The 22,701-nt window shown below is 52.8% G+C and overlaps 2 protein-coding genes across 6 annotated transcripts; both read right to left on the reverse strand.

Annotated features, from left to right (window-relative positions):
- Positions 1 to 8,794: 8,794 nt before the first annotated feature.
- TRAPPC5 (trafficking protein particle complex subunit 5) lies at positions 8,795 to 10,852 on the reverse strand. Of its 3 annotated transcripts, none has more exons than XM_028160413.2 (3): positions 10,629 to 10,851; positions 9,967 to 10,067; positions 8,795 to 9,410 (listed from the first exon to the last, which is right to left on the reverse strand). In XM_028160413.2, exon 3 carries the CDS (start codon positions 9,393 to 9,395, stop codon positions 8,829 to 8,831), a length of 567 nt encoding a protein of 188 aa, XP_028016214.1. In that variant the 5' UTR covers positions 9,396 to 9,410; positions 9,967 to 10,067; positions 10,629 to 10,851; the 3' UTR covers positions 8,795 to 8,828. The 3 variants fall into 3 exon arrangements, with proteins under 3 accessions (XP_028016214.1, XP_054572747.1, XP_028016213.1); XM_054716772.1 differs by lacking the exon at positions 10,629 to 10,851 and adding an exon at positions 10,426 to 10,614; XM_028160412.2 differs by lacking the exon at positions 9,967 to 10,067 and having other exon boundaries at positions 10,629 to 10,852.
- A 318-nt stretch (positions 10,853 to 11,170) lies between these two features.
- MCEMP1 (mast cell expressed membrane protein 1) lies at positions 11,171 to 14,118 on the reverse strand. 3 transcript variants are annotated; one of them, XM_054716774.1, is made up of 8 exons: positions 14,041 to 14,118; positions 13,791 to 13,902; positions 13,408 to 13,497; positions 12,753 to 12,872; positions 12,509 to 12,559; positions 12,274 to 12,420; positions 11,956 to 12,021; positions 11,171 to 11,856 (listed from the first exon to the last, which is right to left on the reverse strand). In XM_054716774.1, exons 2-8 carry the CDS (start codon positions 13,882 to 13,884, stop codon positions 11,831 to 11,833), a joined length of 594 nt encoding a protein of 197 aa, XP_054572749.1. In that variant the 5' UTR covers positions 13,885 to 13,902; positions 14,041 to 14,118; the 3' UTR covers positions 11,171 to 11,830. The 3 variants fall into 3 exon arrangements, with proteins under 3 accessions (XP_054572749.1, XP_054572748.1, XP_054572750.1); XM_054716773.1 differs by having other exon boundaries at positions 13,791 to 14,091; XM_054716775.1 differs by lacking the exon at positions 13,408 to 13,497 and having other exon boundaries at positions 13,791 to 14,093.
- Between the last annotated feature and the right edge of the window lie 8,583 nt (positions 14,119 to 22,701).

Raw genomic sequence — 22,701 nt, forward strand, 5'->3', positions numbered from 1 at the left:
ACCCAGGTTTCTTCTCCAGGGAGGGCCCAGCTCACGCCATTGGACGAGAGACAGATCCATGGTACCAGCCACCACAAGGCTTCAACCTCAGCATGAACAGAAAGCTCAGGCAACAGCTGTGGGCAATTAAATTGTGAGAAGAGGGTCCCTCTAGGCAAGAGAGGCCAATATAGAATGCTCAAGTGCCTTCCCAGTGCCTTAATTCCTTTCATGTCCTTTTTTAAATTGCTGCCAAGCATTCAAAGAATTAGTTTTTAAGTTTGTTTGGGATAATTGTACAATATGCTATTGTAAAATATCAAAAATTATAATGACATTGTAGAATAATATCATGTAAGGATATTCTTTGCTCTAGGCCATGGCAATCCAATTTCAAACTGGCTGTCAATTTCTTTTTGTGTAGACAAGGTCTTAGTTACATTTTCTGCACCTCTCCCAGGAGCAAGTAGTGATAGTAGACGTATTTTTGCTTTTGCCTCCCCTCCTTTGGTGTCCACGCAAGCCAGAAGCCTCTCTTTAATTTTACACACAAAGGAGCAGTGGTTTGATTTTGTGTCATACAAGAGGGAAGCTGCGTGGAAACACCTGTGTAATTACACTTTCTTGCCCTATCCATGTTCCTCCTGGATTACCAACGTGTTTGGTATTATTGGTGACAACATTAGGCGGGGATCAGTCCACGTAAGGGCTCTTACCCATGAAGGGTCAGGAACATAAGTCCAAAATACTTGACATTTGTCCCAGGTAATATTACTGTATAGCTGATGACTGCTAGCATGGCAAGAGTGACGTTCTCAGGCGTTCTGTACCGTCTTCTTTACCATGCCCCAGGTGGTCTCTGGGCTGTTTGTTGTCCGGCTCATCTTCCTCCTGCTCCTCATCTTCAGTGGATTGCTTGGAGTCGCTGCTCCCTGTGACTGAGGTGGTTGATTGTCTGCAGCTGCATGGTGTGGCTCCAGATGCAAGGTCCTCATTATTCTGGCTAGTTTCTCTCTTGGATCCCTGTTGCAGTTTAATATTTCTAGCAGGAATCCACACTGGTTTGGAACAATTCTCTGGAAATATATAAGCATACCCTCTGCCAAAGGTTAATAATGGACAGGGTCCCTTCCATAAACCGGATTCGGGATCTTTCCTTTTAACTAGACCACTTTCTTTTGTTTTATTCTGACACCAATGTAGCTCCATAGGTGTCTTCCATCAGCATCACAAGAGAAAAAATGTAAAGTAATTAAGGCTTGGTGCAGCCTACCACAGGTGATTTCTCCATCATCCCCCCTTTTTGTTTTTCAAGTTGGGATTTAGCCGCTGATGCTGTCATTCAATAATGGCCTGTCCTTGGGAATGATATGGTATTCCTGTAATGTGCTGAATTTTGCACTTTTTACAAAATTCCTGAAATTGACAGCTTGTGTAAGCAGGCCCATTATCAGTTTTAATAATTTTTGGAACTCCCATGATGGCAAAAGCAGCTAGGCAATGATTAATAACCTGTTTTGCCATTTCTCCTATAGATGCAGTAGCCCATATTACTTTTGAAAAGGTGTCTACAGAGACATGTAATGCCCCAAGGCGTCCAAAGGAAGTATAATGCGTTACATCCATTTGCCAGATATGATCTCTTAGCAAACCTCTAGGGTTGACTCCTGTGTTAGGCCCTTGAGGTAGATGTAACATGCAAGTGGGACATTCCTTAATAACCTGTTTTGCCTGTTGTCAAGTGATTGAGAATTGTTTAGACAGCATTTTGGCAGGCTGATGTAAAAACTGATGAGATTCTAAGGCTTCTTTTAATAAAGCAACCAATTTCCTTTTGTTAAAGGACCAGGTAAGACACTATGAGCCCTGATGTGAGTGATATAAAAAGGATATTGTCTCTGTTGTACAATCTGCTGAACTTGTTTGAATAGTAAAAATAAACTTTGGTCACTAAACCATTTCAACCGTGCAGTTTCAATTCTATTCACTAAGTTCTCAGAATAAAAGGAATCAGAGACGATATTAAGAGGCTCTTGGAAATCCTGCAATGCAGCCTTAATAGCTTCTAGTCCAATTCTTTGTACAGAAGTATGACTGGTCAGTATGACTCGGTCTGAATTTATTGTCTGATAGGCAGCTTTCCCATTAGATGATCCATCAGTAAAAACAGTTAAAGCTCCAGGAATAGGTTCCTGCCTAGTATTTTTTGGTATAATGATGGAGGTATTATATAAAAATTGTAGTAATTTATCTTATAATAGGTGACAGCTAAGTTCCCCTGAATATCCACTTAACCCAATTTGCCAATTTATATCAGTCTGAAATAACATTTCTAATTGCTTCCCAGTGAGGGGGAGGTAGATACACTGGGGCTCTTCCCCTCTAAGCTGTTTACAATGTTTTCTAATTTGAAATATTAATTGGGCCAATAGTTCTACATATGTAACTGAAGTTTTAGAGGATTTATGCCGTAGGTGGACCCATCAATAATGGCAGGAGAATTTTTATTTTGAAAGATGACTCCAGTGGGACTATTTGCAGTAGGGTTAATTTGTCCAATAAAGGTAATTCGGGCTGTACCCGTGCTACTTGGGCTGAAGAAATTGCCTGCTCAACTCTTAGCAACTCATTCCTAGCTTCATCTGTTAATGTTTGGGGAGAGGAAAGATTAGAGTCACCTCTAAGTAAATTAAATAAATTTGTCATTTCTCCTATAGAGATCTTTTTTTTTCAAATATATTTTATTGAATTTTTACAGAGAGGAAGGGAGAGGGACAGAGAGCTAGAAACATCGATGAGAGAGAATCATCGACCAGCTGACTCCTGCACACCCCCCACCAGGGATGTGCCCGCAGCCAATGTACATGCCCTTGACCGGAATTGAACCTGTGACCCTTCAGTCCACAGACCAACGCTCTATCCATTGAGCCAAACCAGTTTTGGCCCTGTAGAGATCTTTAGATAAGGTCTTAACCAGTTAATGTCCCCTAATAATTTCTGAAAGTCATGTAAAGTTTTAAGACAATTTTTTCTTATCTCCACTTTCTGAGGCCTAATGCATTGGTTTTCAATTATGGTTCCCAAATATTGGAAAGCTGTTTCTTTCTGTACCTTTTCTGGAGCAATTCTTAAGCCCCATTTAGGGAGCTCCTCTTCCAATTGGGAAAACATGGCTAAAGTCTGCTCTTCCCGTGGGCTTGCTAAGAGCAAGTCATCCATGTAATGAATAATGTAACATTGGGAGTATTTGTCCCTTAAAGGCTGAACAGCTTGAGCCACATATTTTTGACACAAAGTAGGGCTATTAGCCATTCCTTGAGGTAAAACCTTCCATTGATATCTTTTCATGGGTTCTATATTATTAATAGACTAGAGGCCTGGTGCACGAAATTTGTGCACTGGGGAGGGTGTCCCTCAGCCCAGCTTGCACCCTCTCTAATATGGGACCCTGCAGGTTGGACATCCCTCTCACAATCCGGGACCGCTGGCTCCTAACCGCTCACCTACCTGCCTGATTGCCCCCTAACTGCTTCCTTGCTGGCCTGATTGACCCCTAACTGCTCCTCTGCAGGCCTGATTGCCCCCAAATACCCTCCCCTGCTGGCCTGATCACCCCCAAGGCTTTTATTAGTATAGATATGACCCTGCACAGAAAATTTTACTAACCCTGCTTTACAATAAGGGCTTGACAATTGAATCATTAAGACCAGACACCAAGATTTCCTTTCTTTGAATAGTGGAGGGAATACTTATCTTGTCTTTAAGTTGCCCGGAAATTAAAATGAGATAATGACTTAGAAAAGTATAAAAACACCATATAAAGACAACTGTCTTTTTAATGAAGTGGCAAAATGAAAAACACTTTTTATTCTCCCCTTCCTTCCTTTACAGCTTTTATTTAAACTTTGAAATTTATAAAAATCTCACTCCAATTTTCATTTCTTTACATTCAACATTATTTTGTATTGGTTTCAGGTTTTATATTAGTTACAGAATAGTGGTTAGACAATCATATACTTTACAAAGTGTTCCCCGATATTTCTAGTACCTACCTGGCATCATACCATCATTACAACACTACTGACTATATTCCCTATTTAAGTGACAATGGGTTTACAGGTTCCTTTCAGTCTTTCTTTTGTGTTTTTTGTCCTTCCTTTTCTTTCTCACTTCTTCCCTCATTTTCTTTATATAGTATCTCAATTGGCCATCAAAGCTCAGTGAAGGTACTGGGACACACTTCATCCATTTTACAGACCAGGAAACTGAGGCCAATTCCAGTTGGCTGTGGAACTTGACTCAGGAAGCCCTCAGAGCACACAGGAAGCCCTCAGAGCCATGCTCTTTGCACTTCCTGAGGGGCAGCAGCCCAGCAAACAGAACAAACCTTCCAGTCAGGCTTCCCAGCCTCTTTCTCAAGCACCTCTTCATTGCGGATGCTCCACATTCTTTCCTCTCCCCCCATTCTTTACTGCCCCCCCCCCCTTCTCCGAAGCAGGTGGAAGGCTTCCCACTCACTGCCTAGGCATGCTCTGCCATGCGGCAGGGTGTAGCAAGCTTGCTTTTGGGTCAAGGCAGGAGCAGGAGTCACTGCCTCTGAAGTGTGAAGGCCACCTGAGCGAGGCCCATTAGCACTGGGAGCTTCTCTGAATCATGTCAGTCAGTCCAGTACCCTGCAGTGCAGCACCCCTTCACTGAGGTGGCTCCACCCCTCAACCCCCGCCTCAGGGGTGAGGGTCCTTGCCCCTCTGCCAGGAGTCCTTCCATGCCCCTTGATCCCTGGCTGGGCCCACCCACGTCTTGGGGGCACTGCAGAACCTCTGTCTCTCTGCAGATGAGGCAGATCCCTGCCCTAGGTCTCCGCAAAGCTATGAATCTGTGACCAGAGGCCTGGTCTGGGTCTCAGCAACCACATGCCTGCAATGTTCCCAGGGACCCTGGGAGGGGCTGGGCGAGTCCTGCCACGCCCCCCCCCCCCCCAGGGTGGCAATCTCCCCGGGACCCCCGGGAGCGGCTGGCTCGGCCCGGCCACGCCCCCCCGGGGTGGCAATCGCCCCCGGGACCCCCGGAACTAAGAGGATTGGGCGCCGACATCTTGGTCTTCTCAACGGCCGGATAGGCCACCCGGAATCCTGCCCCCAGCCTCTCGCAGGCCCAATCATGGGCATAGCAGAGGTGCGGTCAATTTGCATGTTTCTCTATTATAAGGTAGGATGGCACTGAAAATGCAAATCTCTGTTTATCTTGAGGTGCCAAGGGAATGGTAAAAAACAATCTTTAAGATCTACTACAATAAGAGACCAATATAAAGGGATTTGTGAAGGCGCTGGGACTCCAGGTTGTAAAGCTCCCATGTTATGCATAGTAGCATTAACTGCTCTAAGATCATGTAACAATCGCCATTTTCCTGTCGCCTTTTTAGGGATTGTAAATATAGGCGTATTCCAAGGACTATTGGAAGGCTCTATGTGACCAGCTTCTATTTGTTCTTGTATTAATTCATGATTATGACTTAATTTCTCCTTGTTTAATGGCCACTGATCCACCCATACAGGTCTATCATCTTTCCATTGTATAGGATCAGCATGAGCGTGAGGAGATTGAGCAGTGACCACTCCTAAAAAGGTTGATATCCTATCTGAGTTATTAACTGCTGTCCTTTGCCAGTAATAATACATGCCTGTAAACCTTCTAAAACATCCCGGCCCCATAAGTTGACTGCAATTCCAGAGATGATGTAGGGCTGAAACCATCCTGTCTGTCCTTCCTCATCTTGCCATCTTAACACTGCAGCACTACGTTGTGTGTCATCAGGTACTCCTACCCCCTTAACTGAGCCCATAGCTTCTGCCGTGGACCAACTTGGAGGCCAGAATTCTTTGCTGATAACATCCACTCCAGTGTCCACTAGACCCCTAAATTGTTTTCCCTCTATTCTTAAATTAATCATAGGATGGGTTTTGCTAATTTCATGTATCCAATAGATGTCCGAGCTACCAAATCCTTTTGTTCCTCTTTTCCTATTTATAGCCTCACCTTGCTGAACATAAGGTAGAAGTAGTATCTGAGCAATTCTTTGTCCTGGAGTAATTTGCATAACATGATTACATTCTAGTATAACTTTAATTTCTCCTTCATAATCTGAATCAATGACTCCAGGCAGAACAGTTAATCCTTTTAGAGTGTTTCCACTCCTCCCTAAGATTAATCCTAAAGGTCCCCAAATTCCTGTAGGAATAGCTTGCCGAGCAATATCGGGGGTCAGAGTGACCGCTATAGTGCTGTTAAGATCCAGGACTGCGCTTCCTGGAGTTGCTCGGATGAGGGAATCCACCGTAGGTCTTGCAGGGAAGAGTTCCCCTATTGATGACGGGGCTGGGGGGCGCCCCTCTGGCCGTTCCCCGTGGTTGACCATGCCCTCTATCTTGATCTAGAGGCTGCCCGTTTCTATGAAATTTCGATTTACAAAAACTGGCCCAGTGGTTCCCTTTCTGACATCTAGGACACCGAGAGAAGCTTAAATCTGGAGGCGGAGTGTTCACGACCTTGTGTCCTTCTCGGTTGCCTACATTCCTTTTGGAAATGTCCTATTTTTCCACACTTATAACACCTCTTATTTCCCACTGTTACTGCAGCAGCGAGTAAATTTGCTTGAAAAGTGCCTGATCCCACATTCTGACACGCTCAAATCATCTCTGTAATGGTACTATTTCTTCTCAGAGGCGTCAGGCATTTCTTACAATCAGCATTGGCATTTTCAGAAGCTGATTGCTGAATTAAAATATCTCCTGCTGCCTCATGTTGAATCTGTCGTCTCACTGCTCGAGTGAGACGAGCCACAAAATCAGAAAATGACTCTGTAGGTCCCTGCATACATTTACTAAAAGCTCCCTGAGGGTCCCCCTTTGCTGGTCAAGCCCACCAAGCTTTCCTTCCACAAAGTCTAATTTGCTCATATGCCTGTTGCACATAATGTAGCTGATTTTGTACATCCATATACTGTCCCAGTCCTGCCAGCGTTTCATAAGTTATTTGAGCATTCGGCCCTCTGTTTGCGCGGGCTTGCTCTTGACATTTCTCCAAGTATTCTCCCTTCCATAGTAAATAATCTCCTCCATCCAGAGTTGCACGAGCCAGAGAATACCAATCAGAAGGAGTTAAGAATGCATCAGAAATATTATTCATGCTTTCTCCTGTAAAAGGAGCCATTGGACCATTTTGAACAACGCTTTCTTGAAAAGCTTTTATCAATTTAAAATCGATTTTTTTCATGGTGTCTTATTATCTGATTTGGGTGCTGTGGGTCAGCTACCTGTATAACAGGAAAAGCAAGCCTTTCTTCCACCGACATGTCCTTCCTTCCTTCTCTGATGGCCCTCTGAATAGATGATTCCATTGGTGAATTAAATGTTTCAGGATTAGGACATGGAGGTGGAGGGGGCCATAAAGGCCATTCCTTCAATTTTCCTTCCCGCTCCTCTCTAGGAGCAGAGAGAACCAGGGGAGGAGGCTCCTCCTCAGCCTCTCTAAAAGGCTCTAGCAAACGCAATATTGTGTTCCCCATGGAGAAACAGTTTTTTGAGGTTTTTTTCCTGCAAAGGTTCCCCACGGGTGGCATGCTTTCTTTAGGGAGGAGTGACTAGGGTCTCAGGGTAGTGGGCAGAAGGGAAAGGGTTGCCTGAGGTGTAGTATTTTTTTTTAAACAACGGATGTGTTCGTGGACCAAGTGTATTTAGAAATTAACTGCAAACTATTTTAAGCGTCCAGCTGACTCTGAAGTGAGCCCACCTACTTCCCCTTGAGAGCAGGTGTCTAGGGCCCTGGTGCCCAAAGGGTAGCCCACGGGGCATCGGCAGTTCCTGGGAACTCATTAGACATGCGAATCTTCCGGCCCAGCAAACCTGCAGGATCTGAACCGTGGGAGGGGAGGGTGGTGGCGCCCAGTCACCCGTTTTAACACTCTGTGCCCTAGCACGCTGCTTCTCAGACTAAGGTGCACAGGAACCCCTGGGTGTCTTGCTAAAATGCAGACTCTGTGGCAGTGGGTCTGGGGTTCCCACGTGAAATTACCTGGGAGGTGGGGTTTCTTGTGTCTGTATTACCCACAAACTTTCCAGATTTGTTGATGCTGCACGTCCCTGGACCGCACTTTGAGGAGCAAGTCTAAAGCAGTGATCAGCCAAAACCGGTTTGGCTCAGTGGATAGAGCGTCGGCCTGCGGACTGAAGGGTCCCAGGTTCGATTCCGGTCAAGGGCATGTACCTTGGTTGCGGGCACATCTGTGCAGGAGGCAGCTGATCGATGTTTCTCTCACATCGATGTTTCTGACTCTCTCTCTCCCTTCCTCTCTGTAAAAAATCAATAAAATATATTTGAAAATAAATAAATAAATAAATAAATAAAGCAAGCAGTGGTCAGCCTGTTTCCTAGGCGCACAGCCATACCCAACCGCTGACCTACTACTGGGCACAAACTATTCACTACCCGGACCTGTGCGAAAGAAGTGTGCTAGCCCTGGCCTAGAGGAGTCTCTGAGCCGGTCCTCCCCCCACCCCTCTCCAGCCTGAGGTTAGCCTCCTATTGTGATTCCAAAATCTACCAGCAACTCCCCGCTCCAGCGGCTCCTTCTGCCTGGTCTACCTCCCCCTGTCCCTGGACTCCCCCAGCCCTACCTGAAAGCCCAGGCTGGGTCCAACCCGGCCCTCCCCGTGGTATACACGGCCTGGACCTTGGCCTCCCGCAGACGGGGGCAGGGATCTGGGTCCTGCTGAGTGGATCTGGGAGGCACCCACACAAGACACAAGACACACTGGGGAAGGGTGCGCTCTCATCCTTTATTTCCGGCGGGGTCAGCGGCCCTCGAGGGCCCGGTCTCGGGCAATGACAGCCTCCTCGAACTTGATCATGAGCGTGGTGCCCTTGTGCCAGTGTGCCGTGACCTTGGCGGGGAAGCCGCTGTGTGTGAGCACCGCCTCCACGATGCCCGCGGTGAAGCTGGCACAGTTGAGCGTGCTGTTCTCCTTGGGCACCGAGATGTAAGTGTTGATGAGCGGCTCCCGCTCGATGATGTAGAAGGTGCGCGCGTCGTCGTTGGCCTGCTCCAGCTTGTCGGCCTCCTTGCCGAAGAGCGCCTTCCACACGGCACCCTTGACGAAGAGCAGGGCGCCCAGCACCTTGGTCTCGCGCCGGGCACCCTTCTCGCGAGCCACCAGCGCGTCGAGAACGCGCGCGCCCACCTGGCGGCCCAGCGCGGCCAGGCGCGCCTGCAGCTCGGCCACGGAGAACACGCGGCTCTGGCAGTGCTGCACCAGCTCCGAGAAGAGCAGCGCGAAGGCGCTCAGGCTCACCTCGGTGCGCGGCCGCGCCAGCGCGCGCTCCAGCAGCGCCGACTTCCCCCGCGTGAAGCGCGCCTCCATGCCGCAGCCGCTTCCCTGCGGGGGAGACCAGGCAGCAGGGTGAGGGGCCGGAGGAAGAACCCTGGGACCCCAGCCCACCCCATGTGGGGTCACGGACCTCCCACCAGGGAAGAGATAGGGAAGGAAAAGGGGGCATTCGCCTGGGCGTAAATCTAGTCTCCAGGACCCCTCTCCAGAGAAGGACAAATGGGGGGGCAGAGAGGGCTAAGGGTACGGGTAAGCGGGGAGGGGACAAAGGTGGGGACACCAGAAACCCCACCTCCCAGGTAATTTCTTGTGCGTGAAAAGCACCTCTGTACCCCCTCCACCACTTGTGGCAGCAACTAGAGAACTAGGGCCGGGCGGTGGGGTCAGACCTGGGGTTGGGTGGGGACAAGGAAGGGCGGGGACAGCGAGAGGGCCCTGGCCTGCGCGCAGGCAGCGCCTACTTGGTGTGCACGAAGCATGCCTCCTTGGGACAAGGGTGGACCTGCATTTGTAAGACTGGGGAGGAGGGGGCGGAGGAGGAGTTGGGAGCCCTTCACCCCCATGCTCTCCAGAAAAGTGATGGGACCGGAGGGAGGAGGCTGACCTTAGACCCGGGGTTTAAGGGAGCCTCAAGGGGGCGCTTTGATCCTCCATTCCAGCGCTAGGAGCCACAGCCGTCGGTGGGGGAGACTCGGAATGGGGGGGCTACAGGAGAAAACCCCGAGGGCTTGCTGAGACCTCCACAGTGGCTCTGCGGTGGGGGTGAACGGGGGGACCCCACGGGCGCCGAGGCACCCTCTCTTCTCCTCTGCCCTCCCCCACTCAGGTGAGAAGCCGCCGCCCAGGGTGAGGTCGGAAGGGAGAACTGAGAACCCAGCCCCCACCGGGCGGGACGGGGCTGAGGCCGGCAGGTCTGGGGTGCCGAGACGCCCCGCGACAGGCCTGCGTGGGGGATGGGGAGCCCAGCAGGGCCCAGCCGCTACAGGGAGAGGGCCCAGCGAGCGGGACGGGAGCGCTGTGCTGACACCCCTCTGCGGGGCTGCGATGGGGTGGCGAGCCGAACCGCGGCAAGGCGGGGCCCCGAGAGCCCGGCGCGGCGGGCGGAGGGAGGGCCGCGGAGCCCGGCCTCCTTGCGTCCTTCTGGGGGGAGCCGGCGGCGGGGGGCGCGGACGCCGAGACCCCGGCCCAGGACCCATCGGTCCGCAGGGAGGGGTGTGGAGCCCACGGGGCCCGGCGGGCAAGGGGCGCGGGCGGGCAAGGTCTCACCGGGAACTGCGGCCCTCGGCTCGGCCGAGCTGCTTTACGGCGTCGTAAACGGCCCCCTGTGCGCAGGCGCGGCGGGCGGGCGGGGGGCGGGCCGCGCGCCGCGGTTCCCCAGACCCGCCGCTCGGGGGCGCGCGTGTCCCGGAGGCGGCCCGGGAGGGCGGCCCGCGCCTGGGGTCTCGCTGGCCCTGGTAGGCCCACGTTCAGGGGAACAGTGGCACCGATGGTCACATGCTCAGGGTGCACGTTTGGCGATGGGCACACGTCTCTGTCTCTGGGCACATGTGTACACATGTACATCTCAGGCCACACCCCTGGGGCACACGCTCCACGGCACAGGGTCTCAGCCACTCCCTGGGTACATGTTCCTGGACACGGGGACCCACTCCAGACGTCATTCTCACACACCCGCGTGTCCCCAGCGTTTCTGGCATACGCCCACCTGTTCACGGTGTGATTTTCCCACTCCCCAAATCCAAACACTTGCACACCCTCCCCAAAGCCCCCCAGTCGCCCCAATAACAGATCTGAAAGCCACATTGTTTTCCCTTGGCCTTTACTTCCACGAATCACAAAATGTGAGTTCAGAAACACAGGCACACGTGTGTATGTGCTCCCAGCTCGGTGACAAGCAGGCACACTCACATGGACACACAGTGTTCTCGGGGGCACAGGGAGTGACAGGGCACACACCGTGACACCCGCAATTACAACGATGCATTCCCACGGTGTGCTCCCACACACTTCCACCATGACACGTTTATACACACAACATGCTGCAGGACATTCATGCATATTCACACCAACGGTGAAACATGCATGGGTAGCACGTGTCACCAACACCCACACTCACTGTGACACACTTTTGTGGTCCCTGCTGACACAGCTACCCACTGCGATGTGCATGACACCACAGGCTATGATACACACGTATCACATGGACAGTGACAGGTGCACACCACACCCTCTGTGACTCCCACATTCAACATTCATCCAATACCTGCCCTCCATGAAATGCTTACCCCCCCACACACCACACACACACATGCGCACACGCAACTCCACAACACTCATTCACCGTGACATATGACTTGATATGTGGGGATGATGAACAGGTTCAGACAAGGCTGGCCCCCATGTGTCATGTATACTGGGAGGTACCGCCCGGTCCTCCGAGCTGCACGCAGGCTCCCAGGTCTTCTTGATTACTTAGGTGTGGGCTGTGTGGGCTCTGTGAAGAAGGGAAGTAGAGATCCGAGATCAGGCAGATCCCCCTGGGGGAGAAGTTAGGGTCACACCCAGGGCTCCACCTCCCCTGGCCCCAGCTTACGTTGATTTTGCATTTTCTGCAGCATCTCAGCGATTTGCTGTGATTGAATCTTGATTCGGCTTACATCTGGGGGTGGGAGGAGACAGGAGAAAACTGGGGTGGAGCCTCAGACAAGGCCCCACCTTGCCCAAACCCCCAGGCTGGGTGCTGCAGAGCCCTGCACTTGGGGTTCCCAGCAGCATTTAAATACCCGCACGTTACTAAAAGGTGACATCATCAGGCCTCCAAACCCTGCGCTCCGGGAGGGAAGACCTCTGCTGTCCCCGCCCCAGACTCCCCAGCACCACAGTCCCCGAGGGAGGTCCGCAGGGCACCCACCTTCTGTCAGCTTCTTCAGCTTCTCGTTCCCAGCCTGGACATTGCGGTTGGCCGAGTCGATGCGCTGTTTGGCATTAATGATGCTCTGCTGGATGTCGCTCCAGCCCTGCCTTTGCCCCTCCTCGCATTCACGTGCGGAGATAGAGACTGCGGGTGGGGGTGGGGGTGTCTGTGTCACGGCTGCTCTCTCTACCCCCACCCCGACCCCTTGGGCTCCCCCAGGGCCTGCCCTCACCATTCCAGATCTCCCTTTTCAAGACCAGCAGCTCCTGGGACGTCTCAGAATCTGTTCAGGACGGGGGAGGGTAGGAAAACACTTGAATTGCCCCAATTCTGCAACCCTGGGAGCAGGGGGAGCGGGGAGGGAAAGGAACTAGGGGAAAGGGAACAGTGGGAACACGGGGGCTCCCAGCTCCTGTGGACCCCTCCACACTGCCCCAGTTCCCGCCCCCCCCCCCCCCAACCAAAAGCCCACTCACTCTTCACCAGAACCCAGACCAACAGAATGATGGAAATCAGGGCGAGAAGAATGTACAGGCTTGTGAAGGCTCTGTGCAACCACCGGGCAGAGTCCGAGGATGGCCTGGACCGGGCTGGGACTGGGACAGAGGCAGGGCAGGTGACCTCCAGGGTTCAACTATTAGTACTGATTCTAACACCACTCTTCACCCACTCTTCCCAATGCCATTAGCAACTGTGACCATCAACACTGCCACCAACATGCACCCTGACCGGCACCAACAGCACCTTCTGAGCCCCCTCCCATCCCCCCTCCCATCCCCATCCCCAGCAATCGCCAGTATCAGCAGTAACTGTCAGCAGCCACCAGTGCTCACTGTTGTCGGCATTGTCCCTCATCAACTCTGTCTGGGTGATTCCTTCCCGGTCCACTACATTGTCACCTATTCACCATCACCATCACCCAAACCTTCACCAACACGGCCCCCTACACAATCAGCACCATGCCATCATCATCACCACCTACAGAGCTGCCCCCACCACTGTCTCACAAGCCTTGACGTCACCACACCCTACACCACTGATCCTGGCCTCCAATGCTGCCCACTGTCCCTGCATCGCCCTCCCACAGGCCCCTCCCAAAGCTGTGGGATGTGGGCTGGCAGGGCCGCTTACCCTCACTCTTGGGGGGTGAGTGACTGCCCTTTGGATGATCCTGTTTTCTTAAAGTCACAGTGATGTTCTCATAGTTGGGGTCATCTACACCTGTGGGCGGGTCAGTGGGAAGGGTTTGGAAACCTTCCTGGAGCTTTGGGGTTGGGGTAGGGATGGGAGGGGGGCTCAGAAGTCTTGGTTCACCAAACCCTTGCACACAACACATTTCTGGGGATAAACGTTAACTAAGATTTGCTTCTTGGTTAAGAGAAGAGGGTGGGTTACCATTCACTCACACCTTTTGGGGAGTGGAAGAAGCCCTTTGACCCCCACTCTCAGCTCCTACCTCTCCCATCCCAACCTCTCCCTCCTGGCTCCCCGCCCCCCATGCCAAGGTGCCTAACCTTCTCTATGGGATGGTGTCCCCCGTTGCTTGTCTTTGAAGGCTGCTGCCTGCATACCGGCCTCCTGGTTTATGTAGATTTCCTCAGCCTCCATGGTCCTGAGTCTGCCAATCTGTCCACACATACCCCACCCACCGGAAGGTGTCTCGTCAGATGAGGAAATCTCAGGTTTGGGGTCTGGGGGAGGAAGGAGAGACCAGCCTCCTAATTTCAGGGGTCCAGAACCTCCCACCCTGGGTCATCCTCGTACCCCCAGATCAAGAGGGGTCTTAGGAGGCCAGAGGTCTCAGGAAAGACGGAAAAGAAGCCTATAAATCTGCAGGCAGGCCAGAATGGTCCGGAACTTGTGAAAGAGGAGTTGGCTAATGCTACAGGCATCATTTTGAAATATATCAAATCAACACGTTGTACACCTTAAATTTGTATAACATTGTGTGTCAATTATCCTATATAATAAAGGTGTAATATGCTAATTAGACCAGACGCCCTTCCAGATGACCTTTCGGACAAAGCCGGGGCTACAAGGGCCGAGGCAGAGGCAGCTGCCGCCGCGGGGGCCAAGCCCCTTACACAAATTTCGTGCATTGGGCCTCTAGTATTAAATAAAAATAAGGTTTTCTAAACAAACAGGAACTTTACAGGAAGCTCTGTGTGTGCACACGTGTGTGTGCATGTCTGTGTGTGTGTCTATCTGGATGAACCTCATCCTCCTGTCTCCTCTCTCAAGAGAGAAGCTGTGGCCCCTCAGAGTCCCACCTTTTAGGGGTCGGGGCCACCGTCTCAGAGGCAGGATTCCTGAGTCCCCACACCTTCCTTCCTGCTTCCTCCTGCCGCAATGCATCCCTCCGCTCCACGCCAAGAAATGCCGCTTCTTCAAGGCCCCCTGGATCTGAGGCAACGGTGCTAACCACCGGCCGTGCTAACCACCGGCACTTCACCTCCCATCTGCAACTGAGGCAGGTCCACGCCTTGACCTTCCCTGGAACCGCTTTCCTTCCACCCAGAGACCCCACTCGAAGAAAGACTCAGAAGCACACTCATTCAGACTTCTGCTCACCAGACTCACACACACACACTTGCACACACACTCCCGAATATCCACAGTCACGTATACACAGAGCACACCCATTCACATGCTTCCACACATGTTCACTCCGAGAAATATACATACTCATGCATTCACATGCCTCCACTCTGTCTAGGTGTCTTAAAACCCGCTGTGTGTCTATCTGACCTTGAAAATGGGGGATAAAAATGAGACGATGTGTGTAGGGAATTTTCTCTGTAAGTCTAGTGCCTTCCAAGAGAAATATAATATGAACCACATTTTTATTTAAAAGGTTCTAATAGCCATATTAAAAAGATAAAAAGAGACAGGCTAAATTGATTTTAATAACATTTTATTTAACATAATATACCCAAAATATTATCCCTTCAACATATAGGTGTTATTGTAATATTATTGACATACTAGAGGCCTGATGGATGAAAATTCATGCACTGGAGGGGGGTCCCTCAGCCCGGCCTGCCTCCTCTCACAGTCTGGGAGCCCTCTGGGGCGGGAAGCGACCCGGCGATCAGAGGAAGGCGATGCCCCATCACACCTCTGCTGCTGCCACTGCCGGCAGCACAAGCCTCGGCTGGCCCTGGTTACCTGAGTCTCGGGTGGCCCTGGGCGGCTGGGCAGCTGCCATCCGAGGCTTGCCTGCCCTTTGGACCGGCCCTGGGCAGCTGGGGGGCTAAGGGGGCTGAGGGACTCTGGAGGCAGGTTCACAGAGCGGCCGTACGCCTGCCATTCCAGTGGGGCTGAGGGCGCTGCCATCTTTGAGGGTGGGGCAGTCAATTAGCATATTCCCTTCTTATTGGCTGTGGGCACCGCCATCTGTGCAACAGCGTGAGGGTCAATTAGCATATTCCCTCTTTATTAAATAGGAGGATGTCACCTTTTGGGAGGTACTAAGTCTTCAAAATCAAATGTGTGTTTACACATAAGGTGCCTTTCCATTTAAAGGGGCCACATTTCAGCTGCTTAATGGCTGCCGTGTCAGACAGCACTGGTCTAGGTGTTAGAGGTTTCTCTCTTTGGAAAAAGGTAAGGTTTTCTGACAATGTGCAGGAAGTGTGATGTTCTCTGTTTAAATTACGTGATTAAATTCAAGAGAGCGCCCTAACTGGTTTGGCTCAGTGGATAGAGCGTTGGCCTGCGAACTGAAGGGTCCCAGGTTCGATTCCGGTCAAGGGCATGTACCTTGGTTGCGGGCACATCCCCAGTGGGGGGTGTGCAGGAGGCAGCTGATCGATGTTTCTCTCTCATCGATGTTTCTAACTTTCTATCCCTCTCCCTTCTTCTCTGTAAAAAATCAATAAAAAATATTTTAAAAAATAAATTAATTAATTAATTAATTAATTAATTAATTCAAGAGAGCTTTGAAATGGTCCCCCAAGATCTGGTGAGGATAATGTTCTCCTTCCTAAACTGTTGCCACCTTGTCTGCTACAGGAAGATGGACTCAGCAGTGGTGAAATGCCAGCTCCTTGCTGGTGGCAGAAAGCAGCCAGCCATTGAGCAATTCACCCCCCTTATGATGTAACTAGTAGCCCTGTGCACAAATCCGGCGCCAGTAGCTCACTACCGCCCTCCTGTAGCTCCTCCCGCCCCGCCCCCCCTCATAGCTTGTTGCCCTGCCCCCTCCTGTAGCTCTCCACCGCCCACTTGTAGCTCGCTGCCCCACCCTCCTGCTGATCTGTGATCTGGCCATTACCCGGTGGGTCGTTATGCTTCATGACGTAGCGGCCATTTGCATATTACATCTTTATTCTATAGGATAGCCACAGAGGAGACAGACAAAAGGAGAGCTGGCTCTGCTTGAAGGACAGGTGCAGGGGGTAGGGCCACAGACTTGCACATTTCCCTGGCTCAGGTGGCGGAAGGCTGGGCACCAGCCCTCTGGGAGTTGAGAAGAAGGCGGCTGTGACTGGAAACCCACCCATCATGCCACAGTGGCTTGAGAGGGCTCCATGAGGTTGCCTGACCAGCCCCTTTCATGGGGTAACCGTTTTCTTTTTCTTAAAGAAAGGAAATGTGTCATAATCAGGGATTGGTTTAAGGTGGGCACATGATCCAGGCCCAGCCAATCAGGGTCTAAGATTTGGCACAAGGGCAGACAAATGAGTCTGACTCAACCAATGAAACTCAGACCTGGAACTTTTGTTGGGTTAACCAAGAAATAAAGGTACCCTCTCTCCCACCCCCACCCCCCACCCCCCGCTCCCCGGGGGCTGTCACACTGGGAGAATGGAAGCCTAGAGCTGTGCAGGGGAGGACCTGGCTGAGAGCCAGACCGCACTGAGGAAAGCAGACACTAGAGGGAGTTGAGTGCTGGAGACATTATTTGAGCCCCTGGGTTTGACCATACCTGAACCTGTTGCTCTAACCCTGGGCCTCTCCGTTACATAATCCAGAGCCTTCCTTCTTTTGCTCAAGTTAGCTTGAAGCGCGGCCTTGTGTATTAATTTGCGCATCAGCCCTTTCTCCAAGTCTTTGAACCCGAGGCCACGCGGGCCGTGGCTTCACATTCTTGTCTCAGTTTCCCTATTCCTCCTGCCCTGGAATCCTGTAACAAATCAGTAGGCCAGCCTTCCTAAGAAACTGGACCCTGAATTACCGGGATTTGTGCTCCCAGGGATGCTGGGGTTTGCCTTTCAGGGCACTGAGTCCAACAGGGATGAGTGTCATCCAGGCCGGGGTGGGACTTAACGTTGGGAGTAGGAGAGTCTGCCCAGGGTGTATGTGTCTATGTCACTGTGGCCCCACCCCCTGTGGGCTTGTCTGTGTAGTTCAGGGGTGCCTTCCTGTGTCCATGTGTGTCTGTGGGCACAGTGTCTCTGTGTGATGGCGGTCACTGGGTTATGTACGCTGTGGGTGCACGAGTGACCTCAGGACGTGGCCGCACGCCTAGCAGTGCCCTCCTGTCCAGCCCACGCGCCCCACGCCCACGCGCCCCTGGCAGTGGCGGGTGGTCTCGGAATGCACCTGCCAATAGCCACAGACCAGACAGAAGCACACGTGCAGCCGTGACAGCGAAGCCTGCGGCAGTGGCAGTAGCGGAGGGAACTTGGCTGGGGGAGAGGAGGGGTGGGGAGGGGCGGGGGAGGGGGCTGGAGGGTCCCAAACCAGGGAATGAAAGCCGGGTCCGTGGGCTGTGAGGAGGCTGGAGGCTGGAGGCCTAGACGTCAGTGTCCTAAGAAAATGGATCCCGCCAGAGGGGCAGGGAGGAGGCTGGGCATGGGGACAGGACCCTAGGGAAGTAGAGGCCGGGGCTCCAGGGTCTTGAGAAATAGAGGCTGGACATGGGGAAGGGGTTTCAGGGCACTGGGCACAGAACTGAGAGCATGGAAAACGGACTTCTGTGCTCATCTGCCGCAGGTGACCAGGACCCCGGAGGTGACAGTCCTTCCTCCAGTTCAGATGTTTCTTATCGCCTCAGGCCTGCAGGAGGGGGGGTCTGTGAGACCATGCTGCCTCTCCCCAATTCTCGCTCCGCCTGGGCCCTGTGGCTTGGAGATAGGGAGGGAGTCAAGGAAACCCCCCTAGGGAAGGCCTGGTGGAGAGCCCTGGTGACAGACAGCTCATCTGGGGTCTGTCTGGAGGTGGGGTTTTAGAGGAAGGAAGGCTTGGCGCTGTGGTTAAATTTAGCTGGAGCTGGATAGGGTTGGGGTTGGGTTTTAGGGTTGAGTTTGAATTTGAGGTTTAGTTGGGATTGGGCTCGAGGTTGATGTTTGGTTGGGATTGGGGTTGGGTTGGGTTGGGTTTGAGGTTTGAACTTTACATGTGGTTTAGGCTCAAGGCTGAGGTTTATTTAGGATTGAGGTTGAGATTAGGTTGGGTTGGGATGGAGCTCTGGTTTGGGTTAGGATTGGGGCTGGCTTGACCGTCCCTCCAGGTCAGGAATCAGAGGGGCCTCTGAGGCCCCCGCTGGGGTTGTATGTTAAAGTCCTTACTCAGGGAGCTGACAACATCCTGGATCTTCTCATCGATGGCTTCGTCCACGGACACAGCAATTCGACCCAGACCAGCAGCCCCAGGATAGGGAGGTGGGGAAGGGAGAGAGCCTCAGTCCTGCAGGGGCTGGGTCAGCCCCTGTCCATCTGGGAGGGCCGGGCCCCAGAACATGTCACCTATCCTTCCAGCAGACTCAGTAAGCCAAATCTTGGGCACAAATTCCATGCTGCTGACATCTCTCTCCCTGTAAGGCTTCTGCGCGTAGGGTTTCCTGTCTTAGGCAATATGTCCCTTGGCCCCCTAGCCCTCCCTGCCCACATCCGGGCCAAGAGGAAGCCCTGGAGCAGATTGCAGGGACCAGGGGTGGAAGCGGTCACTCTCCCTGCCACAGCCTCCCCCTTCGAGAACGCTCCCTTCCCTCCTCTGGTTGGGACTGGTCCAGGAGGTAGTGCTTGGGGATGATTCCAGAAGCCACCGTCCAAGGGACAGGTAGAGAAATGAGCGAGCATGTAGGGGTGGGATTGCGAACAAGACCAGAGTAACGCGCCCGTGTGAGACGTGCGGGCTATGTTCATACCCGTGTCCATCCGCAGAGAATGGGTAAATGGAACTGCAGTTTGTTTCCTCAACAGAACAATCTACAACGGCCTGTGGGCAAATCCAGCCCACCGTCTATTTTCATATGACCTGTTACAGGACAGCGAAAAGCTAGGAACATTTCAGGAGGAACAGGGAAACGGAGACAAGAAAACTAAACAGGGCCAAACAGTTGGGCAGCCTGCAACCAGCTGGTAAAGAGGAAGCCCTTACCTTCCCCCAGCCAGGGAGCTGGAGAGCAAATGGTTGTCTCTCCAGAGAATGCTGGAGAGGAGGGGAAGGGAAGGGGGAGAAGGGAAGGAACCTTAATGCAACTAGAGAACACGTAGCTTAAATCACCTGAAACTAACTGACAGGGGGTGGGGTGGGGGGAGGAGGAGTGCAATCTTATCTCATCCCACTGTTTGAAGTATCAGGGGTGGGAACAGCAGGCCCACGGGCCGGGCCGTAGAAGGCCCTCGAAATCGGTTGGTCTGGCCCAGTCAAGGCTTCAGGGGTGAGTTAATTACATGTTTGACCAAATACAGCAGGCTAATTTTTAAGTTGGTAATTTTGTATGGCCCGAGAATGATGTTATAAATGTCCAAATGGCCTTTGGCAGAGAAAAGGTTCCCCACCCCTGGAACAGAGACGCCAGCAGTTTCGGGATTTAATTGCCAGGTGCTTCTCATAAATTCTGGAAAGCCATAACAAAGTGAAAGGGAGAGAGGGCTTCAGAGTGAACCTGCACCAGGATATCCAGCAGGGGAATTTTAAAGTGTATTCTGGCTTCCTGTCTCTGTGAACTTCCCTTTTATGTCATATTTTGGATAACCATTCATCTGCTGATGGGCAGTCTGGTTGTTTCCACCTCTCGGCTATTATGAATGACGCTGCTATGAACATTAGTGTACAAATATCTCCTGGAGTCCCTGCCGTTAATGCTCGTGGGCATGTACCCAGGACTGTAATTGCTGGATTATATGGCAATTCTATGTTGAGCTTTTTTCAGGAACTGCTGGACAGTTTTTACATTTTTATGTCATTGAAAAAATATATAATACTTAGTGACAGATGAAAAGTATACGACCCTGGGTCCGGGTGAGGCCATGTGTCCCCGGATCCGGGTGAGGCCTCGCGCACCTAGGTCCGGGTGAGGCCACGCGCCCCTGGGTCTGGGAGAGGCCACGCACCCCTGGGTCCGGGTGAGGCCATGTGTCCCTGGGTCCGGGTGAGGCCATGTGTCCCCGGATCCGGGTGAGGCCTCGCGCACCTAGGTCCCGGTGAGGCCACGCGCCCCTGGGTCTGGGAGAGGCCACGCGCCCCTGGGTCCGGGTGAGGCCATGTGTCCCTGGATCCGGGTGAGGCCTCGCGCACCTAGGTCCCGGTGAGGCCATGCGCCCCTGGGTCTGGGAGAGGCCACGCGCCCCTGGGTCCAGGTGAGGCCATGTGTCCCTGGATCCGGGTGAGGCCTCGCGCACCTAGGTCCGGGTGAGGCCACGCGCCCCTGGGTCTGGGAGAGGCCACGTGTCCCCGGGTCCGGGTGAGGCCATGTGTCCCTGGAACCGGGTGAGGCCACGCGCCCCTGGGTCGGGAGAGGCCACGCGCCCCCGGGTCCGGGTTAGGCCATGTGTCCCTGGATCCGGGTAGGCTGGGTCCCGGGTCCGGGTGAGGCCACGCGCCCCTGGGTCTGGGAGATGCCATGTGTCCCTGGATCCGGGTGAGGCTGTGTCCCGGGTCCGGGTGAGGCCGCGCCCCTGGGTCTGGGAGGCCACGCGCCCCTGGGTCCGGGTGAGGCCATGTGTCCCTGGATCCGGGTGAGGCTGGGTGAGGCCATGTGTCCCTGGATCCAGGTGAGGCTGGGACCCGGGTGAGGCCTCGCGCACCCAGGTCCGGGTGAGGCCCCGCCCCCGGGTCCGGGTGAGGCCACGCGTCCCTGGGTCTGGGTGAGGCCATGTGTCCCTGGATCCGGGTGAGGCCTCGTGCACCTAGGTCACACGCCCCTGGGTCTGGGAGAGGCCACACGCCCCCGGGTCCGGGTGAGGCCATGTGTCCCTGGATCCGGGTAAGGCTGGGTCCCGGGTCCGCGTGAGGCCACGCGCCCCTGGGTCTGGGAGAAGCCACGCGCCCCTGGGTCCGGGTGAGGCCATGTGTCCCCGGATCTGGGTGAGGCCTCGCGCACCTAGGCCCAGGTGAGGCCATGCGCCCCTGGGTCTGTGAGAGGCCACGCACCCCTGGGTCCAGGTGAGGCCATGTGTCCCTGGATCCGGGTGAGGCTGGGTCCCTGGATCCGGGTGAGGCCTCGTGCACCTAGGTCCGGGTGAGGCCACGCGCCCCTGGGTCTGGGTGAGGCCACGTGCCCCCGAGTCCGGGTGAAGCCATGCCCCTGGGTCAGGCCGAGACCAAACCAGAGGGAGTTGGACCTACGTTACCACCATTTGTCCACCATCCAGAGCTGAGGGGTCAGTGCTGACATGTACACATAAGGAACTGGTGGACATTGAAATTGGGTCTCTAAAGAACTGTTGGTCCAGAAAGAAACTCACTACAGACTGATTCATTTGCCTGTCAGCATAAGCAATTATTGCTCGTCTCACATTCAGTTCTTATAAGTATATCTCTAGGGACACATGATCTCGCTCATCTAGGGGAAATGATGAACAACATAGACTGATGAACAAGAACAGAACCAGAAACAAGGAGGCATCGATCGGACTAGCGGGCCTCAGAGGGCGGATAGGGGAGGTTGGGGGGAGGGGTGAGAGATCAACCAAAGGACTTGTGTGCATGCATATGAGCCTATCCAATGGTTAAGTTCAACAGGGGGTTGGGGCATCCGTGGGGAGGGGTGTGGGATGGGAATGGGGGGATGAGGACAAATATGTGACACCTTAATCAATAAAGAAATTTTAAAAAAAAATTAAAAAATAATAAATAAATAAATAAAAATAAAATTAAAAAAAAAAAGTATACGACATTCAAATCCCAGTATGCGTAAAGAAATTTTTCTTGGGACACAACCATGCCCATTTAAAAAAATATATACATATTTTTATTGAATTCAGAGAGGGAGAGGGAGAGAGATAGAAAAATCAACTATGGGAGAAAATCATCGATCAGCTGCCTCCTGCAGGTCCCACACTAGGGATCGAGACCAGGAATCAAACTGTGACCTCCTGATTCATAGGTCGACACTCAACCACTGAGCCATGCTGGCTGGGCTATGCCCAGCTGTGGCTGCTTTGGCATGTCAGTGGCAGAGTTGAGTAGTTGTGACGGAGACCCGTTGGCCCACAAAAATCAAACACGTTTACTATCTGGCCCTTTACAGAA

The sequence above is a fragment of the Eptesicus fuscus genome, chromosome 6, assembly GCF_027574615.1.
Source record: "Eptesicus fuscus isolate TK198812 chromosome 6, DD_ASM_mEF_20220401, whole genome shotgun sequence".
NCBI classification, from domain to species: Eukaryota; Metazoa; Chordata; class Mammalia; order Chiroptera; family Vespertilionidae; genus Eptesicus; species Eptesicus fuscus.